The 24,295-nt window shown below is 43.4% G+C and overlaps 1 protein-coding gene across 8 annotated transcripts in view; it reads right to left on the bottom strand.

Moving 5' to 3' along the window:
• The window catches only part of LOC144829535 (phosphatidylinositol-binding clathrin assembly protein-like), a 995,507-nt gene that overhangs the window by 797,940 nt on the left and 173,272 nt on the right, over positions 1-24,295 (bottom strand). For all 8 annotated transcript variants that reach the window (XM_078688772.1, XM_078688773.1, XM_078688774.1 and 5 more), the window contains exons 4-6: positions 1,886-1,988; positions 1,627-1,720; positions 833-944 (exon numbers count right to left, since the gene is read on the bottom strand). In XM_078688772.1, coding sequence (XP_078544898.1) covers positions 833-944; positions 1,627-1,720; positions 1,886-1,988 — 309 coding nt within the window. The remainder of the gene's footprint in view (positions 1-832; positions 945-1,626; positions 1,721-1,885; positions 1,989-24,295) is intronic.

Raw genomic sequence — 24,295 nt, 5'->3', positions numbered from 1 at the left:
GTGCATGTAAGTCAGGCACAGCAGAAGATGTAGGCAACAGAAGGCCACGTCAAATGTATGTTAAAAGCATGACACAGGATTGAATCAAAGACCTACAGACGCAGTGGGAGCTCTGAGCACCCCGGAGCCAAGTCTAAAGTTAGAAGTGAGTATGGGTGATGCGGATGTGAGGGACTGTGGCGGGCACTCCTCTCCCTGTATCCCTGCTGTTCCATGACTGAATGTTCCGAATGATGTACTATCTGTAATCATCATTGTACACTGAACACTGGGCCACTTTATGCTTCTGCAATGTTTTCTTACCGTTGGTTTAATATCTAAAATATTAATAAAGACATTTTTTAAAGAAAAGCATGAAAACGTGAATTTCTCATTAGTTTAATAGACTTGGTGGCATATAAAACAGAAGGTGGATTTAAAGGTACGTTCCTAGAGGCCCCAGCAAGTTAGACTAAAAGTATAGAAAGGAACTAGTATAGGATATTACACAGTAAGGTGTTTATAGACCATGAAAGTTTGCCAGAATGCATATCACATATTTTAGTTAGAAATTGTTCCATTTATCTTGGATTCAGGTAATAAAATGTCTCTAGAGAAGCCATTAATTCATGAGCTTCCATCAAGACTAAGACGTCTCAATTCATGTGAAAATATCTCTCCTTTTTATGCAAATCTGAAAAAGCTAAATCTTCACAAACAGTCAACTCTGCATAATCAAAAGTAATACCCATTAGGTCACAAATATTACTGGGGCGTACCAAAACACTGAGGAGTGCTTGCATTCATTCACTTAAAGTTCAAAAGGATTTTAGGCATGTTTATATTCACTTACCTAATAGGTTAATAACACCCTCATTGTAGGCTGCAAATAGTCGAATTGAATCTTTGAACAGAAGCATGAAGGCAGCATTTATCACACCATTAGTCAGTTCGTTCGGATTTGCCTGTATAAAAATAAAATGGTAGACCAAGTGAGATTTATCATCACTGTAGTAATTCAGCAAGGCTGATGATGAACACACTACACTGCCTATGTGTTTAAAGCAATGCACTCGTGTTCATGACGAGAATAATGGGTCTGTTAAATAAATAGATTTTATACTGAAACAGTTTATGGTCACTAGGATGTAAAGCTTTTGAATTAGCGGACAGAGAAAACATTTGTTTTTTGTTAAACGGTCAGAGGAGATGGGGTATTTTTACAACAGTCTATCATTTAAGGAGCACAGAGGAAGTGAAGTGTCCTAGCAAACAATTATGTTAGACGCACGAAATAAGAGCTTAGCTTACCTAAGCTTCAAATCCACAAAACACACATGCTTTTTCAGTCAGTGTGTATGACAAGCATGCACCCCAAACTAATTCGTAGCGAAACAGAAAAACTAGACGTTTACAGGATGAAAAAACTAGTAATATGGCATATTAAATGATTAGTATAAAAAGTCATCATGACATGTTGTGCACAGGCTGAGCATTTTTACTTTAGTTTGCAATTTTAAGGCTGCACTATTTAAAAAATAAAAAAAACAAGTCATGCTGTGTGTCTTTTGGCACCATATTAAATAGAAGGTGCAAACACAAATACAACTTCTATGGTTTAGAAAAAAAAATACAGAAAAAACTTGCATCGAAATCCAAAAGAGCATCAAGCTGGTTCTGAATAATCGGAAGGGTTTTCAGCAGCTTTTCAGTATTCATGGTCCTCATCACACCATCTATCCTACAAATAGTTAAACAAATGATACAATAATTTATCACGTGTCAGTTCAAGGCTTTTAGTTTGTGGTTACCAAATAAATACAACAAATTGCACGACATTTTAGAAAAAAACTGGTCTTCAAGAAGCACTTATTGAAGTCAAAACCTAAAATAATAAATGCCATACCCTCTTTTCATTTTAGTGAAGTCAACTGCTACTAGTCTGTAAGAAAGTGCTTTTTCATTCAAATATCTGCTGTACCGCCTGATGAATGTTGACATGTCGTAACCTGAAAGAAACACTATGTTACTATATAGTTGTTAACAGTATCCGTTTAGTTCACCATTAATTATTAAAGCATCATGATATTTATTACATGTCTTATAATAGGTGAGCAAAACATGTTAGGTGTTAATGTAAGGTAATAACAATTCGATCAAATATTCATTTTACTGACTGCTTGAAACAAAAGCGGTTCTTTGACAAATTGACAGAAAACATTCTGATTGTGAAAACGAAATATTTCTATCTGTGGGAAATACATAACACGCTGTCAATATAATTTAACTTAGTGCACAATTAAACAATGGCAGTGTAGTTAACCCATATTGCCCGAGTTCTCAATTCATCTTGTTTCACAGATCTGACAAGCATTTACAATGCAACGGTCTCGCCTTTGCAAAAGTTAGAGCTATTGGCATTGTAAATGACAAAAAAATTATTTATGTGTTGGTTTTGAAAACAGATAAATAAATGGCATTGTCAGTTACAATGCCAATAGCTTAATCTCTCCGAATGCCACACACACACACAGAGCCACACACACAGAGCCCCACACAGACACACAGAGCCACACACACACACACAGAGTCACACACAGAGCCAGAGCCACACACACACAGAGCCCCACACACACACACACACACACACAGCCCCACACACACACACACAGCCCCACACACACACACACAGCCCACACACACACACACACACACACACACACAGAGCCACACACACAGAGCCACACACACAGAGCCACGCACACAGACAGAGCCACGCACACAGACAGAGCCACGCACACAGACAGAGCCACGCACACAGACAGAGCCACGCACACAGACAGAGCCACGCACACAGACAGAGCCACGCACACAGACAGAGCCACGCACACAGACAGAGCCACGCACACAGACAGAGCCACGCACACAGACAGAGCCACGCACACAGACAGAGCCACGCACACAGACAGAGCCACGCACACAGACAGAACCACGCACACAGACAGAACCACGCACACAGACAGAACCACGCACACAGACAGAACCACGCACACAGACAGAGCCACGCACACAGACAGAGCCACGCACACAGACAGAGCCACGCACACAGACAGAGCCACGCACACAGACAGAGCCACACACACACACACACAGACAGAGCCACACAGAGCCATTTTACATCTGTGGGTTGTGTGCGAGCATCTCAAAACTTGGACTGTACTGTTGTAATTCTATCTAGGACCCTAATTCGATATTCCTGATTTATGCCCTTATGTGGTTATAATAAATAATATCCTTTTAAAGGCATAAGAATCATATCCATATTTAGTCGTAGCCCATGCAGTCCAAATTAAGCAAGGCTACTTCCCCAGGCTCCTAGAGAGTACAACAAGTTCTTTAAACAAACCAAACCTCCAGCAACCTGGGAATTCCCCATGCTTTTGTTTTGATTTGTCCTAGAACTCCTGTGAGCACTGTAAGAACGGCCAGTTCTTAGTGACATCTTTATTGACGTCTTATGTCCAACCTTACGTCAAACCCAGCACCTTTCAGGTATAAATATACCAACGTTGCCTTAAGCAAACACACGGTGGTTTGGAGCAGAGCGGATATCTACTTGCCCGAGAGCCCACGGACGCCGCCCCTCCCTTTTGACGCACTGAGAAAGACGCTGTCTTTTTCTCCAGCCGAGAAAATCCAGCTCCGGTTTTTTCAGCCGCCCTTGCGGGTTGCTGGGATATCGAGTCCTGAGAGAGAGATACCAGACCTCCTGCTTTCTATTACCCAGGTACGGAGCTGACTAAACCTTTAGGAGAATTCTTGATTCAGATTCTTGGCAAAACCAACTTTAAGTTAAACTGCTACTTACTCCTTCCCACGTATTAGGCTTAGGTCAGGTACACCGGGGTAGGCGTATTTAGAAGCACCAGTTGAGTACGTTAGTCAATGTATATATGTATGTATATATTTTATCCATTTGAAAGTATTATATGGCTAAGAAACCATATCAATGCTTTTACAGTATTATTTTATAATACTCCTTTTACTGTACACACTTTACTTTATACTAAGTATTGCAATTGTGGCAATTCATTTCTCTTGCATGAGAAAGTAGACTGCTCAATAAATAACACCTTTTATTGAAAACGCCTGTCTCTCTATTTCTCTGCACTCTGGTGAAACTAAGTATGCACGATTAACTGAGTAAAATAGCTGTCTATTGTTTTCACACGACTCTAGAGATACACTCTTATTCTGAGGGAGCAAAGTTGTCATGTTTATGGTTGTCAGAAGCTAATCCCTTCTTGTCTATCCAGGGAAGTTAAACTCCTCCTTGTTTACTCGAGAAAGTTTCTAGTGACCTCTGAGCTAGCTGGCAAAACTAATTAAGTCTAATATAGTCAGTAGAGACCTAGTCGACCTCAGTCCTACGTCTACACTGCTGTTTATATTATTCCAATGCGCAGAGCCTATTGGGAATATAGGAACTACACTACATGGCGCCCAACGTTTGGTAAGGCGATAATCTAACGCAAGATACTAGATTAACTTAGTCGTGCCTTTTCACACAGAACCCTTTTTCCCGTAAATACTCCAAAAGACGTCTGGAGTGTGTAAAAGGTTCAAATCCTCCGGAACTTAGTAGGAAGAGATTCCTATGTATAGTTTTTGGTTTAGTCAACGTTGAAGGATACAGTGTTCCAAAATATTGTGCACCTAATCTTTGTTTTCCTTGAAACTTGATCTGCAACCAAAAAAACTGTCAGTAAAATGCCTGACGGAGACGAAGAAAGAGATGCTACAGCGTCTCAACTGTTGTTGGATGACAACTATCCAACAGAATGACCCGAATGCTATATTCATTCCGGTCAACATAAGAAGAACTATAACTATTAAACTTATAGAAAATGGACTGACATCGCGAGGTGGTACAGTCATATTCGTGGTAGAGGCCCATGAATATCGGCAGACAGAGGTATTCTACTCATGGATACACTTTCCAGCAGCAAATGCTGTGACACACGACTTCCACTATTACAAAATAGAGGAACCTCCAGAGGAATACACTCCTTTCGAGGAGATTGAAATCCCATTAAATTACCAAGAGCACCTGCTCTGGTTTAAAGGCGCCCTAAAACATAAAAATCACATCACCAGGCTCGGTCCACTAGGAAGACCAGGAGCAACGTGGCCGGTTCTAGCCAGCTACACACCTCACCCAGATATAGATAAAATGTCAGACCGGGAACTTTTAGCACAGCTAAAAATACTAATTAAAATACATAGACAATTGGTCCAATATGTAATGCGGACTTCAACAGTCCAACCAGCAATTAACATTCCACAGCTGACCCCTCATCAGGGGAACACAAACAAAATTACACCACAGAACATACAATCATGTCTTGGTAAAACACCCGCAAAACGGGAACAAATTCCATTCTGGTTAGCACAAAAAATCACTCAAATAGAGGCAGTATTTCCTGATACTACACCTACTGAGAAACACAGAATTCTGACTATCTGTCTTCCAATGGGGATCACACCACATGTGGAGGACTGTGACACTTGGGGCACAGTCTTTGCTTCCATTTACACAAAAACACATGGTGTTCCGTCTATGGCGGTAATACCAGATGTGCTAAGACAGATTCAAAATGAATACGGTCCAGAACCTGCTTTAACTCTGGGTATGAAATTACTGAAAGACTTCAAGCAGGTCTCGGCTATATTATTAGCCAACATAAAAGGAGAAGCAGCATCTGTGGCGATCCGCCAGAAATTGAAAGAAACAGATATAGCAGAACAACCTTTTGAACTTGCCAGAATCATAGAAAAATCCTATGAAGAACTAGGAAGAGATAGTTTGGGTGGGAAACCAGTAAAACCCCAACTAACTGAAAATCCTGAAAAAATATTTATTAAAAATAATCTAAATACTCAGAAAAAGAGTTGGGATGGTAATTAACAATCAACTTCCAAAGAAAAATGATTCCAGTCCAGAGGAAGGTCTTCTCAACGGAGAGAAAGATCTCCGGACCGAGGAAACAAGTCTCCCCAGAGGGAGCCCTCTGCGAAAAGATACAACCTTAAAAATAGGGATAATCTGAAAAAACCTGATAGAACAAGATATTTTATTGATTTATTTATACCATTTATAGAGCGTGCTGCAACCCTACGGGCATCCTGGCTCTTTGGAGATGGTGCGACTAAGAAGTGATCAGCAAGGGGCAGGATGGAGGAATGACATGTTGCTCCTAGGGTGGTTATACTTTAGGGAAGAGCCAGGTCTTGACCTTTTTGCGGAAAGGCAGCAGTTCACTGGTTTTCCTAACCGTAATTGGAAGGCTATTCCAGAGGTGGGCTGCTGCTATGCTAAAGGCTCTGCCACCCTGGGTTGCTTTCCTGATTCTAGGTATTCTGATAAGGTTAGTGGATGAAGAGCGAAGGGTCGGTGTGGGCTCCTACCATTGGAATTTATTTTGTAGTGGTTTAGGATCCAGACCATGTACTGCTTTGAAAACAGTACATAGAGATTTAAAGAGGATCCTCTGAGGCACGGGCAACCAGTGTAACTCGGCCAGTACTAGAGTGGAGGAGGATCGGCGGCCTCGAGAGAGTGCCATTTTAGCTGCTGCCGCTTGGATACTCTGGAGTCTGGAAATCAGATATGCAGGGGATTCCAGTAGGAGAGCGTTGCAGTAATCCAGGCGGCTAAGAATAGTGCTCCTGATAACAGTTGCTCTAGTCTGTGCTGAGAGGAGAGGCAGCAGCTTTCGGAGGCCCCGCATTAGGGTTAAGCAGCTGCTCACCTGTTTGTTGACACACGTGCCTCTCGATCTTTTCAGACTTCCTCACAGAAATCGGAAAGAAGAGGACGGTCAGAACACAACGAAGAGCACGTCAAGTCCAAAGACAAAGAACCTGCTCATCAAAGTAAAAAATTACAATTTCCAAGAAAGAAGGTAGCCAGTATTAAAATAATTAAACATGCGGAGGATACTGAGGACACAATTGAAAAACGGAGAGTGGGCTCAGACAATGCTAGACAGCGCAGCAGAAGTGACCATAGCTCGCAAGATCCTGATGAATCTTCTGGAGACAGTGGACACGAATGAATACATTCAAGTGGAAACTGCAGATAACAGAGTTAGCAAACCTCATAAAATATACGAAATAACATTACGTATAGAGGGGGACAAGACTAGGAAAGTACGGGGTCTCTTTTGGGATAACCTTTCGAAAGGATATGACATCCTTTTAGCTGAAAAAGACTGGCCACCAGAGTGTGTCAGGGAGTGCCCTCATGGCGAAGAAATGATTATGCCTGCCTTCTCAAATCATATTTCAATTTATAAAAAATATACACTTGCAAGAAAATTGGCAGTAGCTCAAGCTCCTGCATTATATAAAAAACATGTAGGATGGGATGAGGACTCTCCTCCTCACAAAATCCAGTTAAAATGTCAACCCACTGCACAAAGACAGTACCCAGTTAAACAAGAAGCTAAAAAGCAAGTCAGGGAGATCTTAGATCAACTTGAATACCAGGGGGTGATTGAAACATGCACCTCACAAATGAACAATCCTTTGTTTCCTGTCTCCAAGCCAGACGATTCATATCGTCTAGTTTTGGACTACAGACACTTAAACTCCTGTTGCAAAACATTTGCAGTACAAAACTCACACAGTGCAGCACTAATGAATAACATCGTGCGCAAAAAATACAAAACGACATTAGACATCTCTAATGGATTCTTTTGTCAAAACATTGCACCCGAGAGCAGGTATTTGACCGCGTTCTCAATCATGGGGTCGCAAAAAACACTTCTGTCGACTCCCACAGGGATTCAGGAATAGCCCAGGATTATTCTCAGCAAGGGTAACAGAGTTACTGCAAATATATGATGATGAAGCATTATCTTATGTCGATGACATCTATCTCACAGATGATGACCTGGATACTCACTTGAAAAGAGTGAACACCATAATACTTGGTTTCGCAGCTGAGGGTTACAAATTCAACTTTAAAATATCAAGAATTGCCCATCTAACTGTCCTATTTTTAGGATATGAATTATCAAGTGAAGGCAAAAGCCTAGCAGACAACTTCTTAGAGAAGTGTGCTGTACTCCAAGCACCTAAAACGCTGAAGAACTTACAATCAATACTAGGTTTCCTGAATTTCGGAAGAACATACATTCTAAATTATGCGGAGAGGGTTAAACCTCTCTATGAATTAATAAAACCTGATTTTAAACCAATAAATTGGACTCCGACACATACAGAAATTTTAAGATCATTGCAAACAGACTTGTTAGCTAAAACAAAATTGCAAACTCGCGAAAACACACGCAACCTTGTAATCCGAGTCATCCCAGGAAGATGCGGATTCACGTACCTAACCTCTAATGAGGGAGAAACGGTACCAATAGCTTACAAATCACACTTGTACACACAAGCTGAAATGAAATTCAGTTGTACTAAAAAAATTCTAATAGCGGTTCAAACTGCTGTAGCAAAAGAAAGAGCCCAAGCCCAAGGCAGAAGAATAACTGTTTTAACAGCAGAATCAGCCCTTGAGGCATTAACAAGCCCACGCAATTTGAATGCTGTGGCATTAAATCCAAAATGGATACAATGGGAAAATTCTCTTGCTGCAGAAGACGTGAAATACTATTTTGACCCGAAAATGAAAAAACTAGAAAATCTAAAATATGAAGAAGAATATCCTCTGCCAATCGAAATTCTGCCTCTGGAACATTACGCCTGTATAATATTTACAGATGGATCAGCACAACCCGCAGTTGGGGGTAAGCAAGCTTACAGTGCTGCGTGCGCGGTTGTTAAATGCCGGTGGCACAAAGGAAAATTGAGACCACTTGTCTCTATAACTCAATCTGTAAAAGATTGTTCGGCTCAACGAACTGAACTACTAGCATTTAAGATGGCGCTTGATATTGCCGATCGCGAATTCCCCACACTAATAGTGTGCGATTCGCATTACTGCGTCAAGTCTTACAATAATGACATGCAGACCTGGATTCAAAACGATTACAAAGATGACACAGGTGCCACAATAAAGCATGAAAAGCTTTGGAAACAGGTAGTTCTTTTGCAGAAAGAACTACAAAAGACTCACGTGATACATACACGGAGTCATCAACGTGATGGCGTTCACGTTGCAGGGAATTCATTGGCTCACAGAGCCAAGGCGGAAGCAGCTCAAACAACTTCCGTAGCCACAAAAAAGCGTTCAGAAAAATACATAGACGGGGAAACAATGCTGGCGGTAAAAACGTCTTTGCAAGGCGACTGTGCAGCATCACCTGTGAACTATCCACTCAATCATACATACATAATTGATGCAAACTCAGTTCCTTTTGCTCGAATCCCTGAAGTGGGGGATAGAGTAATTCCAAACACGAACAGGAGAGAGTCTTTTTAATAGCAGACGCACACATGGGATTGGGTCTAAGGCAGCGAGAGATCAAGGAATCTTTGAAAGAATTACAATCAGAATACTGGTGGCTGGGGATGAGCCTTCAACATTACAAATTTGCAATGGGCTGTCCAAACTGCAACAGAGATCGCAGTAGCGAACCGACCGGAGTAATGCCAGGACCTTTCTTTTAGAAAGCATAAGGCTATCTATACGCAAAATGCATCCCATTAATGTTTAAGACTAGATTCACTTAAAATGTAGACACCAGCGCTCGGCTGACGCCAGAACTGTTATAAAAGATTTTCGAGTCTTTATCGGCACATACGCAATTGGCATGCTACATTCTGACCAGGGTCCTGCGTTTAGCTCTAGGGCTTACAAAGAGGCCATGGCCAGCATGGGCATTACATTGCGGTACTCTTGTACCTTCCATCCTGAGGGAAATGCGGTAGTGGAAAGAAAAAACCGGGACATAAAGCAATCTATAACGGCGATGGTATTAGGTTCGGGTGATGGGTGGGTCCAACATTTAACAAGTGTCCAATGTAGTCTTAATAATCTGCCAAGAAATTCTCTAAAAGGTCTCAGTCCAACCGAACTATTGTTCGGTACTAGAATGTGTATTCAGGACCTTGATAGTCACACTTCAGCGGTAGAAGAAAAATGCTTTGATATCAAAGACCGTTTGGCTGTTTTACAGGAATTAAATGAAACAAAACGAAACCTGAGCAACATAAAGTTAAAGCAACAGCCAACAGCCACTGAAGAAAAACCACCTGTCCCAGCAAGACCTGTCTGGATTCCAAAGATTGGGGATCTGGTCAGAGAGGAGATCGCGGTGAAGAAGGAATTTGGGCCTTCTTACAGAAAAGCAGTACCTGTCTTAGCTGTCAACGGAACAAGATCAGTAGTACTACTGCCCCTTGCTGGTAAAAAGGAGAGCCGAGTTGTATCCATCGACCTGCTAAAACCACAATCATGTGGCCAATAATAAGTAGTAGGCCCAGTGGACTCCCAAGAAATAGCAGAGTACCAAAATTTGCTACAATACAAGAGGTTCAAACTGAGAGACTAATCACATTTGATAAACCTGCAGTGAATAAAAAAGGACTATGCAACAATGCCATGGAACTTGTGCCTCTTGAAACCCAAATTGCAACAGTTCGTCAAGAAACACCAGTCTACAACGATGTAGCCTCAGACTATGCTAATGAAACAAAGAAAAATCCAAAAGCAAATGAAAATCTGGAAGCAATTCCAACAATTGACAGAACTGCATCTGGCTGCTTCATCAATTTCGATGACTTTTTTGAAGATCCAAACGAACATGAAGAAACGCCAGCAACAAAAACTTTCAAAGAAAAAGTAACAGAACTCTTTCATCAACTCAAAGAAACCTATCTGATTTCTCCATGGATTGAATTTTGGATTGTGTTAGGTGTACTTTTCCTCCTGCTTTGGCTCATCATGGTTCTTTGTTTGCGAAAATTCATTGAAGGAAAATACAGTACAATGGACACAGCAAGTCAGAACATCAACTTGGTCCTAAAACCTCACAAGTCATCTCACATCGAGAAAAGAGAACTATCATCAGTGAACGTCACAGCCAATCCAATACCCGGCGGGGTAGCATGGGACAGAACTTAATTTGACATTTTTGGCCCGATTGAGCTCTTGAAATATCCACACCAGTTTAAGGTTTCATTAAGTGACTTTGTAAAACCAAGTACTTTCTCTGATGATTGGGACTTTGAAAATATAAATAATATGATGTCAGATTTAGTAATGTCAGCAAAATTTACAGAACATGATTACTTTCAGGGTTCATCAAATTATGAAGAAATGTATTGTTATAATCACTTTGGCCATCGCTATTTGCATAAATCTGCACAGCCTAGAAATGTTTTTAATTACAACCAATGGGAACATTGTGCAACTCGCCTAAAACCAGCTCAAAAACATTCTATGAGAAATTCCCATACTTCTCAGGGTTAAACACAAGTGATGCAGAAACGTTTTATTTTAAAATGTTAAATAAGACAGGAATGAAAACAATGCTGACAAATACTAAATTGATCTATTCTGACACATTTTATGAAAAAATGATTACATTTGGTTTTGAATTCTGGAAAAACAACATTGAAACAAAAACCATCTGGGGTACTAAAGAATGGCAGGTCCAAGGTCTAGAAGCATTATTTAGAGCCTGCATGATCCCAGAACAATTAATATTTTTGAATGACACCATTCAACAGACTATCTGTCTTGGCCTAGCCAAAATTAAAGACTTAAACAAACCGTCTATTCCAAAGCCCATACCTGATAGTAATAGCACTACGGACATGGAGATAGACGTATCCCATATTTTATACCAAAACAGAACACATCCGGATTGGAAAAAATGGTTGATCTCGCCCACAGACACAAATAACTGTCAAGATAGATTCCTGAACAAAATACCGGGTTCAAAATGACCAGGCCAGACCCTAGATACTCCCAGAGACAACATCCAGGGATAGTTACAACATACAGTGTATGGAAACTATGCCTCGAATGGCTACAAAAATCCACACTGGCAGAAATTAAGCAAAACTTGACTTTACTTAAAGACGGTGCTGACTTGCGTGATTTCATTCTGGGACCACGCAAACAGCGTCAAAAACGTTTCATAGCGGCCGGTATATACGCAGCGTACAACGAAGCTTGGAAAGTAATGCAAATTGAAACAGCAGAAAAAATACGAGAAATTGATCGTATTAATTTGGAAAAATCACTTTCTGTTGTGGACAATGGGTTAACGACTCTGTCCTCCAGAATATATTCACTGGACAGTATTGTATCATCTGCTATTGATATAATAGAGCAAGACTTACTAATGTTACAACATGGTCAGTCCCAATTACGTTCTATTGTACAGCTTGGCTGGATGTTGCAAAATCTGCGTTCAGGCTACGTGCCATGGCGTTTAATCAACGTAACGTCATTATTTTCTATCTTTAACCTTACTGATAAAAAAATCAGTTTGGCACAAAAAGGAGCAGACTATACGATTCTGAGCATTGAAAAACTTGGGAGATTACCATTGACAATGTCAGAAAGACCTGTCATTGAATGGATAATACACGTAATAATCACAATTCCGATAACAACTTTCCAATTTAAATACTGCCAAGAATATATACCAGCGGGCCAGTATGAAAGGTTGGGTAAAGGGTACATCAAGTCAACATGGAATTTACCTTATACACACACGTTACAGTGAAAAGAAAAAGAATGTATTTCTTAGTGGTAAAAATTGTAAAAGATCACTAAGCGGTACACTTCTGTATCAAGGTGTTAACTTCCATGGAGCCTGCGAAGGGTCTTCGAATAACCTTTCATGTCACCTGCACGGCACTCCTGCAACACAGATAGAGCCATTCTTTAGACAACTTTCTAACGGGAGCTATATTCTAATAAATGACCACAGCTGTTGTGGCATGGTGCCAGGGAAAGCCTATCTCGTCAGCGTTAGTTCCATGGTCACTTGCTGTATGCAAGTATTATATCCAAACAGGACTCCAGATATGGAGGCGGCAATATGGCCTCGTTTGAATATCTCTTCTATTCGAATTGATACTTTAAGCAGAATGAAGTCTATTCTTTTACAGACAACTGTGCCTTTGACCTCGTCTAAAGAAACGTATGATCTGCAAGTCGTAAGGACAACGGCAGAGATACATACCCTTTTATCAACAAATTGCCCCGTGCATTTCGTAGAAATGCTAAGCCAAATCCTAAACATGTCAGATACCAGTGGCCTCGCACATGTATTTAAGACAATTTTTTCGGGACTGTTAACACCCTTTGAAAGAGTTCTGGGCGTCTACCCCAATTTTGTCCATTCTGTCTTTGGCGGCCTACCTCTACTTTTGGGACTCGTAGCAGGAATTTTATTTTTGATTCTTCTGCTCCGATATGGCAAGCCACGCCGCAGACAAGACTCCAGCAACGATGGAAGAAACGATCCTAGCAATACGCTACCGGGACCGCATAACTAAAGTCCTCGGATTAGCCCGGCTAAGAGATCTGAATATGACCTGGTTTCTTTCATTCAGACCTATCTGGCAAAATTGCATTTTACCTGTGCTTCGATGTATGCTATGCAGAGAAGAATGCGTGTTGGACATCTGTCTTACACTACCATCAGTAGTGCCAATGGTTACAGATACCTTGCTAAGTCCTGTAACGGCTCATGCATCGTGTTGTCCCCAGCGGCTACCTATTCTGATGACGGCATTCGTTGAGACTTCACCACTACGAGTATGTGGCAGTGGAGTACGAGATGAGAGCAGCATCACACAGGTACAACCTTCAGTGAGCATTGCTAATCCTGACATCGATGATAGCAATCATTCTCACGACTGCAATGTTGCAGCATTTTCAAACTTGGTCGAACTTTCACCTGATGCTGTAGACCAATTTTTTGCGAGTCTGTCTGAAATGATGTTCTCCCCTGAACAGAAAGAATAACTTTTAAAGCAACGAGCACACAGCGTTCCCTGAACTCTGAATTCGGCCTTCAGCTTTGATAAACAAAAGTGGGCGGCCTTTAAGGCTGTACTTAGGGGGGAGTTTCTTGCCATCTCCTCAGCTGATAATAAGGAACGGCTGAGTAAGAGGGATGAACTCACCCAGCGGGTCCGAGAGCTCGAACAGATACACCACCGGACGGGGGCACCCCGCATCTGGAAGCAGCTTAAAGAGGCGAGGAAACTCCGGACGGCCCTGGACATGGACCGTGCAGAGTACGCTGCGCTTCGTTTACGCCACGCATACTACACTGGGGGGATCGCTGTGGCCGACTGCTGGCTAATAGGCTCCGGGTGACGCACCAACGGCAGTTGGTGAAGGAGATCGCTGACCCCACAGGGTCGATGGTCACGGAGGACGCCCATATTGCCGAAACCTTCCGCAGGTTCTACGCAGATCTTTACACGGGGGATCCCCCGGACGACTCTGCGACTACGGCCACCTTGGACACGGTCACCCTCCCCTCCCTGGCCCCCTCGCAGGCAGAGCACCAAGACCGAGAAATTCGAATCGAGGAGGTGATCTCCGCCATTGCCAGACTTAAGCACGGTAAGGCCCCAGGGCCGGACGGATATACATCTCTCTTTTATAAAACGTTATGCACGTCGCTGGCTCCGCTCCTCACCCGCCTATTTAACTTGTTCGCTGTGCCCGGGACCATCCCCCCTGACCTCCTACGAGCCTCTCTCACGGTCCTCCCCAAGCCAGGAAAGAATCGGTCGCAATGCGCCTCATACAGACCGATATCTCTTTTGAATACAGATCTTAAGCTGTATACCGGGATCCTAGCGGCCCGACTGGCTACCGATCTCCCGGGGCTCCTGGACTCGGACCAGGCAGGATTCGTCCCCGGTCGGCAGACGGTGGACAACACCAAGCGGATTGTCCACCTTATAGAGAAGGCATCCCGAATTCCCGGAGAGAGGATGATGTTGGCGGTAGACGCTGAAAAAGCGTTTGACCGGGTACACTGGCCCTATCTAGAACAAGTCCTGCTGAAGGTTGGTGTGGGTGAGAAATTCCGATCCATGATCCTGAACTGCTATAAATCTCCAACGGCGGTGGTAAGGGTGAATGGCTACAGCTCACGGAGCTTCGACATTGAGAGGGGTACTAGACAGGGGTGCCCGCTCTCACCCCTGCTCTTCGCCCTTTATATGGAGCCCTTCGCCCAGCGAATACGTACCAACCCAGCGATAACCGGGGTGCGGTTTGGGGGCTTTACTCACACCATAAGTCTTTAGGCGGACGACATTATACTGTCATTAGATGAACCCCGGTCGGCCCTTCCAGAGTGCATTAAGGAGCTGGACTCCTTTGCTGCGGTCGCGGGCTTCAGAATGAATATGGGGAAATCGGTGGCCCTGGACATATCCCTTGCGCCAGCCACTAGATCTTATCTGCAGGGCCTGTTCCCAATGCTATGGTCGTCAGACCTGGTGCCTTACCTAGGGATTCAGCTGGCTCCCACCTTGCCGGCTATGGTGTCAGCTAACTACGCCACATTGGGCAAGAAGATCCGGGAGGAACTCGGGCGATGGAATCGCAGCACCCTTTCCTGGTTGGGTAGAATAGCTGCAGTGAAAATGACGGTCTTGCCCCAGGTTCTGTATTTGTTCAGGGCCTTGCCGCACCAGCTGCCCGCTGGGTGGATCCAACATACGCAGGCAGATCTCTTGCGTTTTATTTGGCAGGGCAGGAAGCCCAGAATGCGGAGGACACTTTCTATGCTGGCCCCTGAGGCTGGAGGGCTGGGGATACCAGATCTCCGCAAGTATTTCCAAGCGGCGCAGCTGCGTTACCTCGTAGAACGGAGTAGATGGGAATCGGACAAACACTGGCTCTTCCAGGACCAGGTGGTAGCGGTCCGGCCTCTACAAGAGGTGCCATTTCTGCGCCGAACTCATCGCACAGCGAATTTATATGCCTCCTTTGTCACCAGGGTGCCCCTACGGGTATGGGACGCCACCAACATTGTCCACAATCTTACCACATTCCCGTCGCCACTCACACCGCTGGTAGACAATCCGGACTTTACTCCAGGGATGGAAACGGGGGCTTTCACCCACTGGCGAGCAGCCGGATGTCGGGCCCTGTGTCATGTGTACGGCACAGAGGGGGTCATCCCTTTCCCGCACTTCCGACAGGCCCACTCACTCCCAGAGACCGAAAGACTCCGCTATATGCAGGTTCGCCATTGGGCATTACACCCACAGGTACGGGAAACGGCAGATAGGCAACTCCTCCCTTACGAGAGATGGCTCATGACACGCACGTCAGATGCCAAAGTAATTACAGACCTCTATAAGCTACTGCAACCACCTTCTTCACATCTCTACAACCCGGGGAGGGAGCGCTGGGAACGGGAATTAGGCAGGGCACTGAGCCATAAGGAATGGGAGCAGATATCATACAGGGCACGACACTCAGCATACCACATGGGACTCACTGAAACACTGACTAAAGTCTCTTATCTATTGGTACTATACCCCAGAACGAATACATGAAATGGACCGTAGTAATGACAACGCTTGTTGGAGGGGATGTGGGCACATGGGCACTCTGACCCACATTTTATGGGAATGTCCACTCCTAGACGCTTACTGGAAAGAAGTGCTAGATGAGAGACTCCCATTTCGACACCGAACTACCGCGCTTCCCAGCATATGTACTGTTAGGACTCCCAAACAGGTTAATGTATCCCCTTAGATCTCGCAGACAGATAGCTATTGCACTAGGCTCCGCAGTACAGAATATCTTAAAACACTGGCGCACTACTACACTTCCCTCTATCACAGGCTGGCTCCATAGATTGTGGCATGTATTGGGCATGGAGAAACTATCGCTGACAGCAGCAGGGGATATAGAGCACTTTGACGATCTGTGGCAACCGTTCCAGTCCTTGCTGCTCACTGAATTCAGGGAACTTACCTGCCCCAAATACCTCCGCCTCTTAAGGCTCACGACACCTGCAGACCCGGCCACTTGAGGGTAAGCTGGATTAGTCTCTTGCACTGATGCACGACCAGGGTAGTTAGCAAGGGATAGGCCTGCGCACTGGACGAGGGGGGGTGAGGGAAGGGGATCCGGGAGTTGGGGCTTGGGGGGGACCTTTTGGGGGGAGGGTTATTATTTTCCTGCAACACTGCCTGTCCTTAAATGTCGCTGCGGACTGGTCTGCGTTTAAGATGTCTTTTGGAGATGCTAACGCTGCGTGCGCGGCTCTGGCCGCAGTGACTTAATGCCTTATACGCTCTGTATGTTTGTTTCCTTGTGTTGCACCAATAAAATGCTTTAAACCTAAAGTTATTCAGCCATGAACATCTTTGCAATGGGCTAGTTAGAAAAAAGTTACTCTGCACAAGTAACCAAAGTTGAAATAGTAGGTCCTTTGCCAGTTCTGCAATTTCACATTTATTTTTAAAGACAAGCCCGTAAAATGAGGTCTGAAGATATAATAAGCATTGACTGGAGACTCATGCACTCTTCTAGAGTGGCTTTCTAAAAGTACCTGCAGGAGCCCGCAATCAGCAGGACACTGGCCAAAGAGAGGCAATTGTACTTGGTCCATGCTCCATGGCAGGGACAAACACTTGAAGACCCAGCCCAACGTAAGAGGCGAGCAGGAGGCATGACCATTAAGAAGCAAGGAAATGAGTGATGTCGAAGCCAACCAATGGTAAGTAATTGCCAAGGCCGTTTTTGAAGCTTTTTTGTTAACAAAAGATTTTGTTAATATCGCATGCACAGTCAAAATCTAAACGATAAGGCTGCAGGCAGACAGACTAGGAAACTTCTAGGCGCCTCACCCGGATGGCTACTAACAAGTCGCTATTTTTGATTTTCTGAAGAATTCGTGGAACCACAGGTACGATCTCAAACAAATGATCTGGGATCTCTGCTCATGCAACAATGAAGTTGTGTTGTTCTTTGCTCGAGGCTTTTAAATACTTTTATATTTTAGTTTGAATCCTCCCTGCATTGTCAGAGACCATGTCAATTCCACTTCGACAGCTTAATTATCCGGAGACTGATTCTTAATAAGCATTTTCTGCTCTGCTTCTCAATGCAGAAGACAGTCCTGTTGTTTTTCAGAATGAATCATAACTACACTGGACCTGGCTTACTGGAGGAAAATCCCAGGAACCCGGTCATTAACTCTAACTTTAAACTGTATTATTGTGGCATCAATCTGATAAATCAGTTCTGGACAAGCCCTTACAGATAATATCATACCCACCCTGACCCTGCCTAGCCCCACACAAGGCCAGTCCATCAGAGATCAGATAAAACCAGTGCATAAGACCTGTAGAGGCACAAGGGACACATCAATAGGATTTGATCATCTGCTTCACACACCAAAGATGGTATACAAGCTGTACGAATCAGTGAGAGGCTGAGACTGAGCTTCTATTTGCTTTATGAGGTGAAGTAGTAGAGAACGGATATACTGCTTGGCACAAGTGTACTTGCCCAATTCAGGGCCCTGGTAGTCCCAAAGCCCTTTAAACCCCGTTGTTTTGGACTTGTGTTCCAGAAAGAGATCTAGGATGTCTTAATGGGTTAAAAGAGTCAACAGTTATTGATCCTGTATTTTCCTGACGGGTTAGATCATTAATGTTCCACCATGGCATGTTTTGGGAGCAAGGAGTAAAAGCATTCAAAAAGAATATGATCAGTCTCATATTAGCTCTCCTGAGTGAAACAGCTGACCTTTCTCACATAGGAATGCTTTCATCACCACAGTAAAGAACTCCAACACACATTTTGGGAGAGCTATGTGATCTAGAAACTTGTAATAGCTGCCTGAAGTGAAGGTTTTGCTGGAGCAGCTGGCATAGCTACCAAAGCAAACAATCCCTTTATTACCTCATTATCCAGTAGGTGTTGTTCTGTGAAAGAAAAAAATCGTGAGTGCTTTGCCAGTGAAGTACTTCTGTGCTCTATGTGCAGGCTTCTTGATCACAGGCATTCCTGTCTGTGTCCAGGTGTGACAATTTTGTCTTCTTTGGCAGAGGTAGGTTCAATGTAGCTGCAACACCTCTCTGGTTAGAGGTGTCTGTAAAAGAGCTGAAGTAAGGCTAATTGCTGTCAAGATGACATGGATCTTAGCCGCAGTTGCATCTATTAAGAAGCAGAGTTTCAGACATAGACTTGGCAGCTTGCAGGTTCTCTACAACCTTGTGCACCATGTAGTAGTATGGTTACCAGCAACAGAGGAAGAGTCTAATGTGGCAGACTTTGCCTGGATGTGACTACAATGAGGAATGCTCACAAGGAGGCTGGTTCTATTCCTCAGTAAAAAGTACTGGAGTCAGGCTCTATCGCAAAGGGAACAGCGGACTAGGTTCCGAGCCAGACTTTACCAAATTGTTCAACAATAACCGGAGAGAAAAATTTTTTTTAGCCTGTAAAGGGGCTCCAAGTTCTGCCTGATCAATGTAGTCTACCACCGCACTGACAACCGATCTACCTGGAAAAAGCTGTACGTTCTGGGGCAAGGATGGCCAAGAAAATAATGCATACACCCTTCTGTCTGTTGATAAGATTTGCTGGCCTTAATAAAAGACCTTTATGCAGGAGAAGAACAGCCCTTAGATAGGTCACTCTAACGTTCCCAACAGACCAATGTAGGTCGGTCCTGTCATTTGATTATCATTTTCTTGATTTTTATGTGAGAGTTAACACAAAAGAACAGTTTGGTTCAATATTTTCTTTATTGGCTGAGCATCTTGATGATGCTAAGTAACTTTAGTCCATCTGAATATATAATCCTTTCACACTCATCACAAATCAGCATAGTAACAAATTGTTACGTTCTGTATGCACTCACTCAGAGCCTCCAAGTCGGATTCTAATTTTCCCTTCAACATGTCCATTACCTTCATCATTGAAGGGATGGAAACATATAATTAAGGTAGAGGCCTGCTTCTTTCATCACAAATGAACATGACAGAAAGTAGAATTGAAAATGTAAAAGCAGAAGTAGCCAGCAACACCCAACAAGATAAGGAGAAATGTGCATGGAAACGGAGAGAAAATAAAAGGCGAACATAGGCCTTTGGATAATTTGAAGGGAAGGAGCGCCATATATTTAGGATTACCAACTCCACTCAAGTAACGGACAGCAGAGGGTCAAGACTCACGACATCGCAAAGAATGCAAAGTTTGTGGTTCAAGCAAGAAAGGCTCCAAATGACCCAATGAGTTTGCCAAAGAATGAATAACTCCCAACCGTAGCGTTCACCCCAGGTCTGGATAGCCATTTGGAACAAGGATTCACAGGAAGGTAAGGACATGCCTTTTTCTCCATCCCATTTAGGATTTCTCTCTCTGTCCGCTTCCAAAAAGCAAAACAGTTCAAGTCTTATTGAAACAGACCTCACTCCAATCAATGGTTTCCACCGAGCACTCATGAACCCAATTCATTTCACTGCCTTCAAAGATTTAATCCCAGATCCAAAGACAACCTATTAGCACAAAATAAGTGAGAGCAATGCTGGAACATTTCAAATTGCATATTTATAACTCTGGCCTTTTCAACTCCTATCACTGGGGCCTCATATCAAATCCCTCTGTAATTCAGGAGTTCTGTCCAGCACAAATGTATGCCATTATATACAAACAGCAGCAATAAAAAGTATGAAAACTAATATAGACCGATCCAAGCACATTTCTGGCGACTTTAGGCCACTTTAGTTTATTTGATGACTCACAGGTCCACTTCAGTATAAGGGCTCTTTTTCTCATGTATCACTTATGAAACATCGTCTAGCTTGTAAATCATTCCTGTCCATGCAAACTAGATGACATGCTTTAAGACTGCTTTGAATACGCATCACTCTCACAATCTCTCACTGGCCCAACTGCAACACAAAGAGGGGTCTATACATGTATTTTACCTTGTATTGTGCTAGTGAATGTTTTAAGTCATGTCGGTGTCCTACTGAGTCAGAACAGTTTGGGGTGACTTTCACCAACAGCTGCACTTCGGAAAAAGAAAAAACTTATAGAATAAAAGAAACGCACATCTGCTTAGCAAGATTCAGAACGTAGCAGAGGACAACCTCTTGTATTCCAAAAATAATCCACATACACAAAGGTCTATGGAATTTACCAGGATCTTAATTCTCAGAGTTCCAAAATGGAAAAGTGGTGGCACTAACACCTCTCCGTGGAGAACTGCATACTTGAAGTGTGCCATAAGAAATAAAGAGCTCGCATCTTGAACATAAATATCACATTCTTTAAAAATGAATTCTAGAAACTTTATAAACTGCAAGCATACTATCCTGACATGTTACCAAATAGTTTGAAGAAATGACTGTCGCTCTGAAAAGAAAATTCATAATAAGCTTGGATTTCTCGTTCATTTCCTTGATTGTGATTCTGGAAAGAACAACTTACTTCCCTGTAACCCTAGCTCTCTATTAAGGACATTTTCAATAAAATCTTAGATACTGAACAGGTAAAACTTTGCACAGGATCCTGCCTCAAACAACTCTCAAAGCAATAAGAAGAGAGACCTTTTGGTTTTACTAAACCAACAAGATACTTTCAGTAAAGCTCATGATGGTGGATACTCTAACCCAGGTTTGTCACTTGACTTTGAATATTCCTAGGCGCAAGACTGGATCTGAATTCTTTAAAGCAATCACACTATCGTTCCGCCACGTGACGCCTTTGGACTCCGCAATGACCTTGTCTCCACCTCAGTAGTGATAGAGCACAGCTGCAAATAGTCACCACCCCAAAGGACGGACGTCAGTTTCTATCTTGGTTTCAAACCGTGTCTTCAAATACAAATGAGCAGTGACAAACTGAATATGACAGTTACCTGAAAACTCTAACTTGGGACCTTTTTAGTATGCTCAAATGTCCAATTCACACAACAAGGAAGCAGGAGAACAGTGATGAATCTGCGGTTAAATAGAGTATCCACCAGAAAGTGTTAAGTATCTTGTTCTTCTGATGGATACATCGAACAGTAGAATCCTCAGCTTAGAGTAGATACCAAAGCAGTACCTCCCAAAAAGAAGGTGTAGAGTCTGAAACGTGGACTCAAACTAAAAAGTCTTGCCGAATTGAGTGGGCAAAATGGCCCTCATTACCGACCTGGCTGTCAAGGCAAAAGTGATTTGTGAAAAACAGCCATGTTGCAGTTTGAAAGACATCCATGACAGAAATGTCCCTTACTTCATTGTTGCAACATTAGAGCAGGAACAATAGGCCCATAAACCCTCTAGAGCATGTTTTATGGCCAAAGTGTAGCACGTCTTAATACATGGCATAAACCACAGTGACGGAGTCCTTTCGATGCCACTTTCCCTGTTTAAACAAGCGCAACGAAAATGAAGAGCTGGTTATCAACCTGGTATTTCTGTATGTGCAATTACAAAAAAAACTCAAAGATCTCTTGGGATCAAGCCAATTAAGTCTCTCCTCCTTTTCTGAGTTATGTGAAGGATAGAAACCACTGGAAGGGCAATAGATTGACCCACATAGAAAGATGATACCACCTTTGTTAGTAAGGTAGCCTGGGTCCTCAGCACCAATTTATCGGTAAAGGTGGTGTTGTTTGGCGCCTATAATTCAATTGCATGTGAGCAGAAGCGACTGATAAAGAATACCTTATTAATGGAAAGGAGAAACGATGCATTGGCTAAAGAGGTGCACCAATAAAAAACATGGAGGACCAAGTTAAAGTTACATAGAAGCACAGATGAAGGATTTCGGAGAAAATATACATCTCAAACCTTTTAGAAATCGCATTACAATAGTCAATTTGAAGGGGAAGGTTAGTCAGGTAAACACAGCAAGGCCAAAAGGGCAGACACATGACCTTACACTATGCCTACCACAACGCCTTGCTGGGTCACAAGACAAACAATACCACATCACATTCTTAACATGGAAGGGGTCAAGATGATGGTCCAGCTTTCCTAAATAAATGGATGTGGTCACTGGAAGTCGGGCTGCAAGGATCACAATCGCCACTTTGGACAGCAAGTCAAAACTGCTCAGTTGTTACTGTTCAATCTGCACAAATGGAGGAATAGATTGTGGCGATTCGGGTGCAGGACCCTGCCATGCTACTGAACCTGCAGGTCCTCCCTCAGGGATAGCCAGGTCAGAGATCAGATACTTAGAACCAAGAGATCTCCTGCCTAATTCAGAACAATCAAGATGACGTTGGCCCTGTTCATCCAGACCTTCCTCAGAACTCATGGATGGAGAGACACCAGTGAAAATGTATACAGGAGGGCTGTGTACCATTGCAGGCAGACTTCTGCTGCCCCTGGAGACCTTCATGGAGGAAACTGCAGCATGCAGTAGAATTAACAGATCACCACCTTGTGGAGGCAAAAAGATTCAACCAGGTGATCCCCACTAGTCAAAGATATCCTTACCAACCCCACCCTCCCCCAGATGAAGATGCCATTCGTGATCAGTCACTCAAAGCCCACTCAATTCACCTGCTCTACATTCAGACACCCTACCAAGTGCCCACCACGAAGATCCCCTGTTGATATTGCAACGGCGCAAAGCTTCCTGGCACAAGATACAAAACCCAACCCCACTTTGCTTGTTGCAGAACCACATGGTTGAATTTTCCATGATAACTTGGACCAGCCTAGAGATGAAGCATTTGCCACTACTGGGAGCTCTGTGTGAGGTAGGCAGAGTGGCCTAACACAAGACATGTTGATGCCCACTGAAGATCCCAGGCTGTCTCCTACGAGATACAAATGGTGTTCGACAGACTATCCCAGTGGTACTCTCACAGGAAACTGATGTTTCACTGCATATCCCACATGTACTATCTGACACAGGGGATGAGGAGGATGCAAAAGATTAAGAGCCCACGAAGCCTCAGAACTATCCTCACAGAGAGCCGGGATTAAGCCTGGAAAATTAGGATAATATTCTGGATCTCCTGGATGAGTTTCAAGGTGAAAAGGCCTTGAACTGCAGCATACCCGGCATGGCCCCTATGAAGCGCATCTTCTGTGTAGGTGTCAATAGGACTTCATTTCGCTGATACAAAACCCCAGCGATGACAGAACTGTGACCGTTATCCGAAGATGGTCTTCGACTAACTGTGGTGCACAAGCTGTGAGCAGCCAGTAGTCGAGGTACGGGCATACCTGTATCCCTGACTGGTGAAGATGGGGCAGCCATCACCTTTGTGCACAGCCGGAGGGCTGAGGTGAGGATAAAAGGGTAGAACAGCAAACTGGAGGTAGTCTCACCGATCCCACCATGTACTGCAGGTAGCATCAGTGGGACTGCAGTACA

This window comes from Lissotriton helveticus, chromosome 4_1 (genome assembly GCF_964261635.1).
Source record: "Lissotriton helveticus chromosome 4_1, aLisHel1.1, whole genome shotgun sequence".
Classification (NCBI taxonomy): domain Eukaryota; kingdom Metazoa; phylum Chordata; class Amphibia; order Caudata; family Salamandridae; genus Lissotriton; species Lissotriton helveticus.
This window is presented reverse-complemented; position numbering and strand designations above follow the sequence as displayed.